The 14,295-nt window shown below is 37.7% G+C and overlaps 1 protein-coding gene across 1 annotated transcript in view; it reads left to right on the top strand.

Moving 5' to 3' along the window:
* The window catches only part of MTR (5-methyltetrahydrofolate-homocysteine methyltransferase), a 52,734-nt gene extending 42,366 nt beyond the window's left edge, over positions 1 to 10,368 (top strand). The window contains exons 26-33 of the mRNA XM_069800677.1: positions 366 to 464; positions 1,648 to 1,723; positions 2,925 to 3,080; positions 3,805 to 4,001; positions 6,543 to 6,743; positions 7,993 to 8,185; positions 8,938 to 9,050; positions 9,183 to 10,368. Of these exons, the coding sequence (XP_069656778.1) occupies positions 366 to 464; positions 1,648 to 1,723; positions 2,925 to 3,080; positions 3,805 to 4,001; positions 6,543 to 6,743; positions 7,993 to 8,185; positions 8,938 to 9,050; positions 9,183 to 9,275 (1,128 nt within the window). The 3' untranslated portion in view covers positions 9,276 to 10,368. The remainder of the gene's footprint in view (positions 1 to 365; positions 465 to 1,647; positions 1,724 to 2,924; positions 3,081 to 3,804; positions 4,002 to 6,542; positions 6,744 to 7,992; positions 8,186 to 8,937; positions 9,051 to 9,182) is intronic.
* The last annotated feature ends 3,927 nt before the right edge of the window (positions 10,369 to 14,295 follow it).

The raw sequence follows: 14,295 nt of genomic DNA, 5'->3' as shown, positions 1-14,295 counted from the left end.
TATCAGACAAATGGGTAGTCTTAGCTGGCAAATACCTGCTGTAAAGTAGTAGGGCAAGCTGTGTGTTGTTTCTACGACTGTTCAGTTCTAAAGTTTTGGAGTATTCTGCTCTCAGGTCTTTCCAGAACCAGACTTGGCTCTGCTAATATTACCTGTGTGGTAGGGCAGTGCTCTCAGTAATAATCATATTTTTAAATATGTTTTGAATCTAGTTTGCAGATTAGTGGTAAGGTTTAGTTTAGTGTTGTCAAGTGTAATTGGAAGAGAGTCTGAAAAGACAGATGGCTTAGTCTGAAGTTCATACTCTGTCCTTACTGTCGTATGTTACAGTATGTACTTAGTGCTTTCTCGTTCCTTTTTTTCAGTGCTCCCAGCTCTTAGATGAAAATGTAAAGGATGATTTCTTTGAAGAAATATTAGAGGAATATGAAGAAATTAGACAAGAACACTATGAGTCTCTCAAGGTACAAATGTAATTGATTTAGCTTCTTTTCTTGTTTGAAGTGGTTTGTACTTGCTTCACTACTCTGTTTCAGCTCCTTATGAAGACCTTCAGGTATATTTGTTCTGATTTAAAACATGCAGTAGAATTGGTGAAAAACTTTCAAAAGTGGTTATGAAATCAAATTTTCTAACCTATAAGGAAAAATTCTGCATGAGTCTAACATATGCATGGCAAATTCTTGATTGTCCTCAATGGGCAATCAGTGGTATCTAGGACATCTCCATGGAGCTGGCAGTCATGTCAACTTAACCAATCTACAGGAGACCAATGGTGTCCTGGAGCAGTAGCTGGAAACAGGGAGCTACACTGGTGTAATTAAAATGACACTGGTTGCTTTTGCTGGTACTAAGCCACACTCTCTTGCTTTCCTGATGGGTTCATATTGTTTAGGTTAGGGAGCTGAGGCTGCCATTTGAGGAAAGTGAAGAGAAGGAAGCAATGAAATGTAGGGATGGACTGTGCAAAGGAAGACTAGGAAACAATTAACATATGACTCCTGAGGCCATCCTTGTAAATAAACACAGAAGAAAGCTGAAAGTCATCTGGCTTTTACCTGGTCTCTTGATAAAGAAAGGTAAAGCTTGAGGCCTCCTGCTGAGGACATTTGGCTTGACCAAGTTTAAGACTGCCTTTGCACAGGGAACCAGCCCACTAAGCTGAGATCAGCGAGTGCAGCACTCTCCTTTAAGCAGAGGTCAGCAGTGAATTCGTGGGCCTTACTGAAATTGCTGTAAATTTCTTGTGCCTTTCAGAAGAGCCAGTAATTTGCCCAGAGGTGTACTGCAGTCACTGATGGTGGTGTCACCGCAATCTTAAGCTTTTTGCAGGCAGTAGGAGAATATCTTGCTGTACCTGTATTTTCATGTATTTTGAAGTAATAAAGGGACTTCTGCTGTAGTTCAGAGGAACTAGAAATCTTGTAAGCCAGTTTCCTTAGACGTATACAGAAAAAAATAATGGTATGGTTGTGATGTAATCTTACTTTACATTTGTGAACTGGGAGTTGTTGGAACTGAAATTGTCTGCTGTCAGATTTGTCCCAAAGACTATTTTGAGTAAAACTCTACCACCAAGTCAATAGTTATGGTTTATCTGCCTCAAAGATGGCTGGCTTTGTGAAATTGACCTTTATGTCCATTCAGGAAAGAAGATACTTGTCTCTACAGCAAGCTAGGAAAAAAGGTTTCCGTGATGACTGGTTGTCAGGCCATAAACCAGGTCAGTTTAAAAGTTGTTGTTTGTTGTTGCTGTGCCCTTCCTTTATTTTATTTTACGTATTTACTTTATATATATTTTTAAGTAGATTATGCTTCATTAAACTTCAGGATACAGTAGTGTAACAACTTGAGTAAATTGGTGTCTGTCTGAGCAGAGGGGGGTTTTTTGTATAAATTTGACATCCTATTTCTGCTTTATATTTTTCAGAGTATATTTAAAATATAAATTAATAGTTGATAAAAAATTGAAAAAAAAATCCTAAAACAATGAGTTGCCCTTAACACCATATAATCAAAGATAAGTCTGATGCCTGCTTTGCAAAATAATGTCATACTGGCTCATTATATTGCAAAGCTTCCTATACCATATTTAGGGAACACACGTTGTGTCATGGCATTTGTATCGAATTCCTCCTTACACTTTTTCCTACCCTTCCCCCATCAGTTTCTGCACCAGTTTGCTTTGATTTTTTTTTTTAAATTAGAGACTAGAAGCATAAACAGCATTCCACAAGAAGTTGCATCCTGCAGTGACATTCGCTGCTTTCTGTCACTTCATTTACAAGACTCAAGATGCTAATTTTCAATAGCTCATCTTAGTAAAAGTTGTGTTATAAAGTATTGAATAGCACAGATTAAACAAGCGCAAAGCTTGTGGCTACATCATAACATAGATCCATCTTGCTTTTTCAATTGTGCACATGCATCTGAACAAGTGTGTGGTGGTTGTAAAAGTTCTTAAAAATTACATATTAATTTACAGAACTATTCTACAGTACCATAGCATGTAATATGTCTGTGTATGGAAAGTGGGATTTGTAAATACGAAGGGTGTATACTTATAAAATATGTTAGGTATTGGTAAGTTGCGTAGGTGTTTTTTGATCTTCTGTTTTGGCCAATATTTTGGCCAATGAATTAAGTTCAGAAGTCCAGCAGCTAATAAGTGTTGATTTATATGAAAGAATGAAAGGCCTTAAATTTTCTATTTCGACTTTATATGCCTTTTATGCTTTTCTTTATCACATTTTAACTGTAGAGTATGGTATGACTTGGGAACGATATGACAAGAATTCTAAGACAATTACTTTTGAAGAGGTCCCTTGTAGTGGTGGAGGCTGGTGAGCATCACTTATGCTGCACATACAAGAGCAATATTAAATTATTTTCATCACGTCACATTGTACTTCTGATTCCTACAGTTAAACCGAAATTCATCGGCACAAAAGTCTTTGAAGATTATGATCTGAAGAGGCTGGTAGAATACATTGACTGGAAGCCATTCTTTGATATCTGGCAACTTAGGGGAAAGTATCCCAATCGGGGTTTCCCTAAACTCTTCAATGATAAAACTGTAGGTGAGTGTTGAAATTGAATTTACTTCATGTAAATAATCCTAACAAACAGACCTGCCATGCTGTGTTAAGATTCTGAATGTTTTGAAATACATAGGAATAGTAAAAATACATGGAAATCTAGTGTCACTGAAATAATTTGTTTAAAGCAACACTTAATGAACCAAGTGTTGGCATGTGAGGCTGAAAAATAAGTGGGGAAAAATGCTCAATCATCTTATTTAGAATTCACTCCCTGCCAAAACACAGGGAGGTATTTTAATGACAGAAAATGGCAGCAGAGCACTTAATATATTGTGTCCCTGTTGTGGGTGAAGATAGCAAGAGGGCTCTGACTCCTTTTGAAAGTATTCAGTAGGCCTTAAAATACATGATGAAAATGCAAGGGTGACACTAAAATCAATGTTCTGGGTCTACTGCTCTGTGGTAATGTAGGTGCACACACATGTTCTCTGTTGCTCATTTTATTCTGCGTTCTCTGTCTCTACTAGAATGGTGCTGGCTGAAATGTTTGGGGTTTGGTTTTTTTTGTTTGTTTTCCAAGATGTATGTTGTTACAGCTGTATAGACATAATCACATTGCTATCTTTCTGTTTGCCGTAGCAGACAGATTGTTGCAGTCATCAGAGAATTATGTGGAAAATGAACCAATCTTCAGCAATTCTTAAACCCATTTAGCCAGTTGTGAAAACATGCCTTTTCTAAAGGGTTCTCTTCTTTTTGATAGGTGAAGAAGCAAAGAGAGTTTATAATGATGCTCAAAATCTACTGAAAATGTTGATTAATCAAAAGAAATTACAAGCCAGAGGTGTGATTGGATTCTGGCCAGCTCAAAGTGTTCAGGATGATATCCATTTATATGCTGTAGAAGAGGCAGTGGGAACTTCGGAACCAATAGCAAAATTTTATGGCTTGAGGCAACAGGTACAATGACAGAACATTTGTTAACAAAAGTGATTTTTTTTTTTTTTCCCTGAATTGCAAGAATGTAACCGAAGTGCCCTATTAAAATCTGTGCAGAAAATGGTGGTTGTAATCTGTCTGCAGCCATTGTCTTGCCATTTCTTTCAGTAATAACAAGATCTTGTTAGTGGTGACTCAGGTATTTGTATTGTAGCATTTGTAGTATTTTGCATTGTAGTAGTTGTACAAAATGCTTTATAGATTTGACATCTTCAGACATGATGTGCATTTTCTGTCTTCATTTTAATACTTCAGATGTCCTAAAGCACTGCGCTGTATAAATTCATCACCTGGATCCTGTGTGCTAAATTAGAACTTAATGAACCTTATTTCTCTAATACCCCTGAATTGTGCCTTAGATGAGAAATTCTGCTTGAATGTGTTAAAGGTTAAAAACACTTACAATCAAAATACCTGGAAAGTAAAGCTCAATGGAGATAAGTGTTTCTGACAGTCTTAATTTTTATGTAAAATTCCCCATATGAAGAGGCAGTTTAGAATTAGTTGGCTGCTAATTCCGACTGAGACAATCATTATCATGCTTGAATCATACTTACCTAGATTTGCATTTATTTTGATAGATTGAACATTTTCAAGATATTCTGCCTCTCCTTCCCTACTTTCTGACTCAGCTTCTTCATAGTTCACATATTTGGAGTCACCAAACATGGCAGAAACAAATTTAACAGTTACTTAAATTTCTGGAGTGCAGTGTTCTACGAGGACAGTCCTGTGCCAATATTGCAGAACTGCACTAAGAAATACATGACTTTATCTGTCCTAGTTCCCTGGAACAGATAATCTGTTGTATGGAGATGGATCTAGTGTATCTTGACAATCCATGGCACATATTTATATAAACTGTTCTCACAAGCATTCAGGCAGGGCTGTTCCAGGGCCTTACAACCTAGTTAAACGTTTTGATATCCCATGTAAATCAAGTTTACTATAGTTTCTCTTCCTGGCCTTTTCCCGGGGTTCTTCCAAGGAGAATATCTGATTTGATGGTCTTGTAATGGTTTTTACTAGTGGAATACTGTTATTTTCCTTAACCTTTGAGAAAAGCTTGAATAAATTGGGAATATACAAGTTTAAAAGACTAAGGCCATGAAACTCTGTGCTATCGTGGGTACTGTTCTTCCGGACTCTATGTATTTTAGCTGCATCTCTTCCAGCTGGTGTACGTAGTAATTCAGCAGAGGCTTCACCAGAGCAAAGTAGACGAGAATAATTGTCTCCTGTTCCTTATATAAAATGTTCCTTTCAGTACACAGAGTTCTCTCCATGACATTGACACTATTAAGGATGTGACGTAAATCTGAAAGTTGGATATGCATTTAGTATTTTCCTTAACTGTAATCATTACAAAAGAACCTTAAAATTAACACAGAGTTCACCTGTGTGGAAAAAGGATGTTTCTTCAGTTTTATGGGACTTTCCCTAGTTTCTATAACCTATGAGGTTACAGAAACAGTTGACTGTTTTTCTTCGGGTTTTTGGGGGGGGGTGTGGGGTGTGGTATTTTATTTGGTTTTTTTTGAAACTGCAGTTGGGAGCGGGTGGAAGGCACTGTTAAAATATTGTCATAGAATAAGAAAACTTGGAGAGGAATCTTAAGCTAAGTAATAGCTATGAAATAACTTTTATCTCTCTCTAAATTTGGTAGATTTAGAAGAGCTGTGCTACTTCTTAAATAGCAGTCATGTTCCCACAATGAATATGCTGATATGATCCTCAATGGTAAAAATTCTTGTTAGGTGCTATGGCCAGCATTCAGTCACCTCTTTCTATTCCCTTTTTTGTCATTTTGGAAAACAATCCAGTGAGTGGGATATTTCTTATTTGCGTAAACCCACTTGAACTTTGCTAGGGATTTAACTTTTCAGTAGTGATAGATGCATTTTGTTTGTATTTGTGTGTGGCTAGTGTAAACCTTAACCTGGGGCACTGTTTTGTCTGGGTTACTGAGCACATGGTTTGTAGCATAAGAAACTAGGAGTGTTTATCAACTCTCACAGCCATTCTAAAATGGGAGCTGTTGAAGAATTCTGCAGTTTGCATAACTGGGATGTGAACTATCAGCTGTCAGTTTTGCTAACAAATGTGGAATCTGTGAATGGTAGAGATGGAAAATTCGTCCTCTTACCCAGTGGTTGGCACAAGAGCGTTCCTTATTTCGTAATACTTTGTGTGCAGAATAAGCTGTTAAATCTTACTAGCTGTAAATAGAAGCAAAACATCTTTATATGTGTGTTCAGCACAGCATCTCTCTTCTTTGACATTTTGTTCTTCAGTGATCCAAACATCCTCAGAGTGAGAGACGTGTTTTTCTTATAATTCAAGTATAAGAAAGCCATCATGGCTCAAAAACTAATCAGGTGTTTGTCATAAATGCCTTAAGCCCTTTAGTCTTAAAAATAGTGGTCTTTAGATTCATGGTGCACTAATACTTAATATATTTTTAAAATGTTCTGATTTATTGCATTGTTTTTGTTATTTTAGGCTGAAAAGGACTCTGCCTGCACAGACCCCTATTACTGCCTCTCTGACTTCATAGCACCACTGGATTCTGGCATTTGTGACTACTTAGGCCTCTTTGCTGTGGCCTGCTTTGGTGTAGATGAGTTATGCAATGAATTTAGGAAACAGGATGATGAATACAGCATCATAATGGTAAAGGCTCTTGGTGATCGGTTGGCAGAGGTATGAGGTTTTATCACGTGTTTCCTTGCACATTTTCTGACTGTGTACTAGATTTACTTGACGGGTTGCTCTTTCAAGTTCTAGCATAAACTTAGGCTGTTGCCTGTAACGTATGCTCTGCATTGAATCTGAAAGAGAACTGGTTTTACTGAAATTGTCTTGAGAGGAGAGTCCTTTTCTGAGCCAGAGGGGACTCTGCTGTCCGTATCTTCCACCTGCAAAAGCATCTTTGAGCTCTTTATGAGGGTTTTGATGATTTGTAGAATACAGTAGATTTTAAAACAAGACTATTTAAAAAGAACTATCTTTAAATCTTGTTTTATGTACATGAGAATGTATTTGGACCCAGGTGTGACCCACTGATTATATTCTTGAATTGCAGACATGCCTTCTGCTTTTGACAGTAACCATGCAGCTATATCCAGGGTACAAGGCTTTTGACTTAACATGTCTAAGCCTAAGACATGTTATGCTCTTAAAGCTCTAACTGAAGTGGTTTAGAAAATATTGTCCCTTCCCTCCTACCCCTGTATCCCCATCTGCCTGCCCCCATGCTTACACCTAAGTAACCGTGTTAAAACTTACAGCAACTTCAGTGCAATGCAAATGGAGTTAGCTCTAGTTGTGTATTTCAAGCTATAACAGAGTTTTAGAAATTATTATTAGATGCCACCTAAAGATACTTACTGAAGTGGAAATTTCTCCTGAAGGCAACCATTGCTGGCAAAATAGTGTAAGCTGTAAGAGCAGTTAAGAAAAGCTGTTGCCCACTTTCAGCTAGAGGAAAGGTCCTCTGCCAGAAAGAGCAGTGGCACTTACTTACATCTGATACTTAGCATGGATGCAAGAATGATGTGGCCTTCCATAGCTAGACCTGGACGAGACACCCAGATAGTCAAAACCTAATGACTTCAGTGCTGTAATGATGTATCACTACCATAGGCTAATGAACTTGGTCTTTTCCGGTTACTTGTCTGCATCTTTACCTCTTCGAGTATGTAGGATTTTAAAGCAGGACAACCAAAAAATCACTGTTGACCAATAAGAGAAAAAACTAAAATACTTGAATTAGTAAAATAAGTCTTGTACGTGAATTTTAATGCTATCAAATTTCTCATCTATGGTAAGAGCTCCCTTAAAAATTAAAAAGTGAATGGGGAGAAAGTCTCTATCATTGTTTGCCTTCATCAAATAGCTATTGCATCAGTCTACACAAATTAGAAAAAAAATCTTTGCTTTCTCTTCCAAGGCATTTGCTGAGGAGCTCCATGAAAGGGTTCGAAGGGAATTCTGGGCTTACTGTAGTACTGAGCAGCTAGATCTCTCTGACCTACGCAGAATTAAATATGAGGGAATTCGCCCTGCACCTGGATATCCAAGCCAGCCTGACCATACAGAAAAACTCACCATGTGGAAAATTGCAAATATTGAGGAAACAACAGGTACCTCTACTTTACTAAGATTCTTAGACTGGTTGTATGCAAATGAAAGATTGAAATGCCAACAAAACATTAAATTGGGTGGTGCAGAGCTACATACAAAAAACCAAACTGAAGCGGCTCTGGGAATTGGGGTCTTCCCCTTTTCATTGCCATTTTTATTTTGCCTCATTCGGGGAAGAATTTGCAAAATACTGCCAGTGCTTTTGGTGAAGGAGTTATGTCCCTAATTAGCAGATTGCATGCAAACAGGGTTCTGCTGCGCAGAGAAAAATTCAAGCATCCTTATGGCTGCAAGAAGACATTCCAGATATAAACAGGAAAAAAGCCAATTCAGCAGTGTATTTCCTGGTCCACAGAAACCTTGAGATGGTAACTCTTAAAAAAGGAATGAATTCCATTTATTTTCCTCTGCTATTCTATGTGTCAGACATTTCACTGCTACTTCCACAATTCCAAAAATACCTTCCCGTGTTTCAAAACCTCTAGTTACCCATTTTATTTGCCAAAATGTCTAAGATTTTTCCTTCAAACTGTACAGTTATTCTACAGTAATACTGTAATGAAAGTCTGCAATATATTTAAATCTATGTGTATTTTTTTAATAGTTAACAAGTGAAAAATGGTTTTGGTTTTAGTTCATCTAAAAGCTGCTTGGTTTTTGAGTTCGTTTGAAGCTGCCCAACAAAAAAAGGTTCTGAGTTTATGCTTATTATCAATTCAGAGAACAAGAAAATTCTCATTCTCTTTTCCAGGAATTGGTTTAACGGAATCACTAGCAATGATACCTGCTTCTGCAGTTTCTGGCCTCTACTTTTCCAGTCCCAAATCCAAATATTTTGCTGTTGGCAAGATATGTAAAGATCAGGTAACTTGCACTGTCCACTGTGGTAGTGTTACAGCATTCAAAAACACCTTGTGAGCAGACGTTCCAAAAAATCTTGTAAACAGTAAAGCTGGAGTTTCCAGGTCTTCATCATGTTTTGTGGTCCCTTTGCAGGTTGAAGATTATGCACTGAGGAAAAATTTGTCTGTGGCAGAGGTGGAGAAATGGCTGGGACCCATTTTGGGATATGATACTGAACAACTGTGACACTTGTGGGCAAACATTTTCTTTTGATGGTCTATTCACCAGAAGGAACAAGAAAATCCTTCCCACTGAAAACAGCTTTCTTCCATCCATCCCAGTAGCTTGTCTGATTGTTTTTAATTTTTGATCAAGGAACTTAACACTTCAGATCTGCACTCTGCTCTTGGCTTGGGATCATGAATGCATTGCAGATCTTGTAGTCATAGCAATATACTTTTATTTATTTTTATTTCTTGCACAAATACTCTAGCTGAGCAGCTAGATGTAGGGTGAGAAGTGGAAGCTGCAAAGCTCTGCTGCCCTCAGGAGGGCTTTGAAATTGGGGGCAAGAATTTCTATTCCATTGTCTGTGGATATACATAGAACAGAATTTGACTGACTTTTGTTGGCTTAATGTGTTCTGGCAAGTCCAAGTACTGAAATACAATGTGATTTTTCTGTAAAGTCAGCAAAAGTTTTATGCTGAGTGATCAAGAACAACTGAAGTACAACATATCTCCTTTTTAAAAATCTGTCTGCCCTGTGTTTAGGTCTTGTGATTGGGAACTTATGTTGTTCTCCCTGAAGAATACCAGGATTTAAAATTACTTTGTGATTATGATTGTAGTTAGAACTATCAAAATAATACAATGTGCCAGAGCAGGATCAGAGATGCTTTATTATGACAGAAGATGAAATGGGATGACGGAGCCCGTGGAGTTGTCCACCTCATGCTTCCTTGTACTTTCAGCAAGCCACAATCTGTTTCTACTCTGTATAAAGGGTAATGGCACCTCCTACATTATGGTTATGTTGTGAGGCTTAATTCATATTTAAACAATCTTTTGTATGTGAAAAATACGAGAGAAGCATAATTGTTACTAGAGACAGAGAGAAAGCTTGGAGCTGACTTCAGTGTTTTACAAACTCTTTAAGCTCCCAGGTACCTGGATTTTAAAAGCAAATAGTAGCAATACTATCATAAGTAACAGTTAATACCGTAGGCTTATTCTTCAGATTTAACTGAGTGAGCTAATTGTTCATAGCTGTTAATAATCTCTGCAAAGTGTCTTGGGTATTATTTAAATGCTAATTTAATAAAATACTATGACAGAAACCCCTCATTTTTCTGGTCTCTAATTGTAAAGACCAATGTTATAAAGAGAATTTTCTTTTAAATAGTTTATCTGTAATCTATTAATAGCTATATAATTTTTGTAATGTCTTCATCTGACTTTATGCTGAAAGAATCATCTTGTTTCAACAGGTTACTAAAGGTTAAGCTATCAATGGTGTTATCCTACTAGAATCCTTTAAATGACAACAATAAAATGTGTGCAATAGTCTGAACAGATAAGTCTTAATATGCACATTGTACCATGAATCTGGAATTATCAAGGCTGCTATGGGTTTTTTTAAGTAGTTGAGTGTGTTCTTAACTGAATGTTTTAGAATGTCTCATCCTTTAATGACTTACAAAAATAATTTCTAAATGGATCTTTCCCCTTGCCTCCCCCCCTCCACCCCCATCTGTATGAAGTGCCTTGAGACATGTCCTTGTTGATCAGCTGATTCTTGTTGCTGGAACAGAATCTGTATCCTTAGTAGAACGCTCTTTTAGATGGCCAAAAATATAGTAAAAAATTCTTAATACAAAGGAGAATTTGTTCCTGAAACATGTAGCCTGTAAAAATTGAAATCCTCTTTGCTTTCTTTTTGGTACTTGCACTTTTGCAAATCAATTTAATGCTTGGAATATCTCCTCTCCACCACTCTTCCATATTCCTGTATTTGGAAGCAGAGTGCCTTATAGTCTGAAATTTTGATGGTGTGAATGAGGTCAAAGTTTGACTAGTACAGCTTGGTTGATTTATTTATTTTCCTGAAATCAGTAGCACGTAGTTCAGTGAATACAGCTTTAGCAGAGTCAGACTGACAGAGCAGTGGGTGCACTGCTGTGTAGCAGTGGTGGTGTTGCCTTTTGTACAAGCAAAGGGTTTCAAATAGTGTGCAGTTACTTTATCCCTTCACACATGGCATCATATACTGAGAAAAATCTTCATCTTTGCCTGCAAAACTCGTCATTGTGAGAACGTCTTTGGAAGAAATACTCATTGTTGCTATGCAAATGTTTTTACCAAGGACAATTTCTTTAAAAGTTTGTTACTTTAAATTGTGAGTTGACACTTTGAATAAGACAAATCTTCATTCTTCTCTGCAGAACAAAGGTAAATTGTGAAGGAAAAGGTTCTCGTAGTTCTACCAGGTAAGACTATTTCACTTGATGAAGCTATATTGAAAAGCCATGGTAAGAATATACCTCTTTGAAGTAATGAAATGGAGTGGATGCTGCCCAGGAAAGACTGACAATTTTAGAATGTGTAGAATACTTTTTTGCGGTGCTTTTCTAAGTACTATTAACAAACGTAAGAGACAGTGAAAAATTAAGAATGCTTTGTAAACAGTCCTGTTTTAATTATCATGAATAATTCACTTTGGATACTGATTTTTTTTTCTTTGTTTTTTTCCCCGGAGATTAAGTTTTGAGGCACATATGTTAATTTATGAGTGTCAGGAGGGAATACTATCCCTAAACCTGCCCCTTCGTTATGAGGTCTGCTTCAGTGCTGCTGTTACTCCAGGGAAGATTGTAGTGCAGTTTATTTTGGGGTGAGGGTGCTACCATAGGTCAGGCCATTCCTCAAAAAAAAAAAAAACCAAAATGCACATTTATTTTTTGTCCGAGTATTTGAGCGGTTTTTTGAGAATCTTCTGCTTCCTTGTTCAACAGTGTGAACTTCAGTACACCCTTTACAGTTAATTTCTGCTTCTTAACACAAGTGATGTCCAGAAATGGAGGGTAATAGTGAGAGGTCTTTAAGGGCCTTGCTTTTTAGAAAGGGGCTAGTTTACTAGTAACTGTGACTGGGTTTCACAAAATGCTCTTTGAAGTCTTTGACTGATTTGCCCGAGCATGCCATGAAAAAGTAGATTCAGTGTCTTAAAAGAGTTTGAAGAGCAAGAAAAGATATAGCTTCATTAATTAGTGGAGGGTGGTTCCATACAGAAACAGCAGCACATGTTCTCAGTCACTGGAGGAATAATTCCTGTGCCCTCAATTATCATAGCCTTGTCATGGCAAAGCCTGCTCGACCCCTCTACAAAGTCATTTCATTTGATTGTCAGGCTTCTGTTGGTGCCAGGTTTCAAATGAGGATACACTGTGAACAGAACAGAAACACGTTTATCCTGCTTTCACACATCATTTGTATGCTGTCCAGCTACAAGCAGAACTGAAAAACCAGTGCAGTAAGCCTCCATGTTCATTTGTTCTATTAATACCACCATGGCTGAATATCCTGAGATTTCTGACCATGCCACATGCCTGATATAAATAGCTGTGCAAAGTAGAACTCAGCTGAGATTACCAAACTTGGTGTTTTGGATTTGTGATTCAACTTGAACCAGGATGGCAAAAGCAAGCTGGTAATTATTCTTGCTGGCTTGAAGCTGCCATGACGACGGAGAAACGAAAGGCCCCGTTTGCTGCTACAGCGCCAGCGTGGGCCCTGCCTAAAGCTCCCGATCGGGCTAGCAGGGAGAGTCCTTGCGCCAGGGCGGTCTCTACCATTCCTTCCTACAGAAGGAGCATGAAGTCAGTGGAGGGTGTGGAAAGTCAGGCTTACCCCAGCTCAGTTCTTAGCTCATGGTCTTTTCTACCCCATCTCCTCAGCCTCCTCTTCCTTCTTTTCCCTCCGGCAGTCCCCCCCCTCAGCTGCATGTCAGGGTTGTCTGTAGGTTCTGCCACAATGGAGTTGTAGAAGGTTTTAAATAAGACTCTTCTAAAGTCTGAACCAGTCAGCTGTTCCAGGAAGAGGAATTCTTGCCTGGCAAGTGTTGGACAACGTTAATAACAAATGGTGCTTCATAGCTCTGCCTGTAGGACCCTTATACTACGCATGTAAATAATTCGTAACAGCTAAGGAGAAGGGCATGAGATGTGTTAAACAATTCCCTATGTCTTAACTGCATCTTTAGTTATGTGGTTGTTTTCATCTAGATAGCAAAACCAAAACGTGTATTAATTGCATCCTTTGTCAGTGTACTGTTTTAAGCCCACAATTAACAATAAGCTAATAACAATAAAACTATATAAAACTAATGTCACTTTCAGCTGAAGTATTTTAATGGTATGAGTTGTTAAGATGAAGCAGAGTATTTATCTGTGCCTTGCTGTTATAACAAATGCTTCTGAAATTCTTTAGGTAGCTGATGACTTAATTATTTTATGATGAAAAATTTATCTTGCGTACAAACTCCGTTATAAAACACTAATCATTTGATCTAAAAGGCTTTACCACTGCTGTCTAGAAATAGCTGATAAAATGTTTTAGTTAGGAGACTGGAAAGTTTGCTCCACTACTTGGAGAGATTTCTGTGCATGTAGGATTACCTACAAGTAACAAAAGAAGCTAGAGTGGTGTGGGATTCACAGAGGGTAACTTAATTTCAGAAGAACAGGCGGTTCTTTAGGGAGCTGGAAGATTATGTAAGAGTTATGGCAAACATATGTCTCTTAAAAAAACCCAACAGGTATTCTCAATGTTAGTCTTGCAGTAAAGGAAAATAAAGGCTGTAGCCTCTACCTTATGTATACCATCAGAGTATAAGAAATGCAATTTGAGAACAATTTTTAAGGAGCTTTCATTAATTTAATGCATGCTTGGGATTAATGACTTATATTTGCATGTTAATGAGAGAAGGAGGAGGAAATAATAATTAGGTTGTGAACTTGTTCCAGGGTTAAGTAACAAGCAGTTGAAAAAAGGCGGGGGGTGGGGGGGGAACCCACCTCTTGGGAGTTGTTGGGATCATTACTTAGACGAAAGTTTTTGACAGAATTTTCAGTTGACACTGGCATTCCCCAGCTCTGGCAGAATATTGTGATACATGAAAATAAAACATTCTGCTTTTTCCAGGACTTTGAAAGATGTTAAAACCCTGCATCGACTCTGTATCTGCACATAGATGTTAGTGCAGTTTT

Source organism: Haliaeetus albicilla, chromosome 13 (assembly GCF_947461875.1).
Source record: "Haliaeetus albicilla chromosome 13, bHalAlb1.1, whole genome shotgun sequence".
Taxonomy (NCBI): domain Eukaryota; kingdom Metazoa; phylum Chordata; class Aves; order Accipitriformes; family Accipitridae; genus Haliaeetus; species Haliaeetus albicilla.
This window is presented reverse-complemented; position numbering and strand designations above follow the sequence as displayed.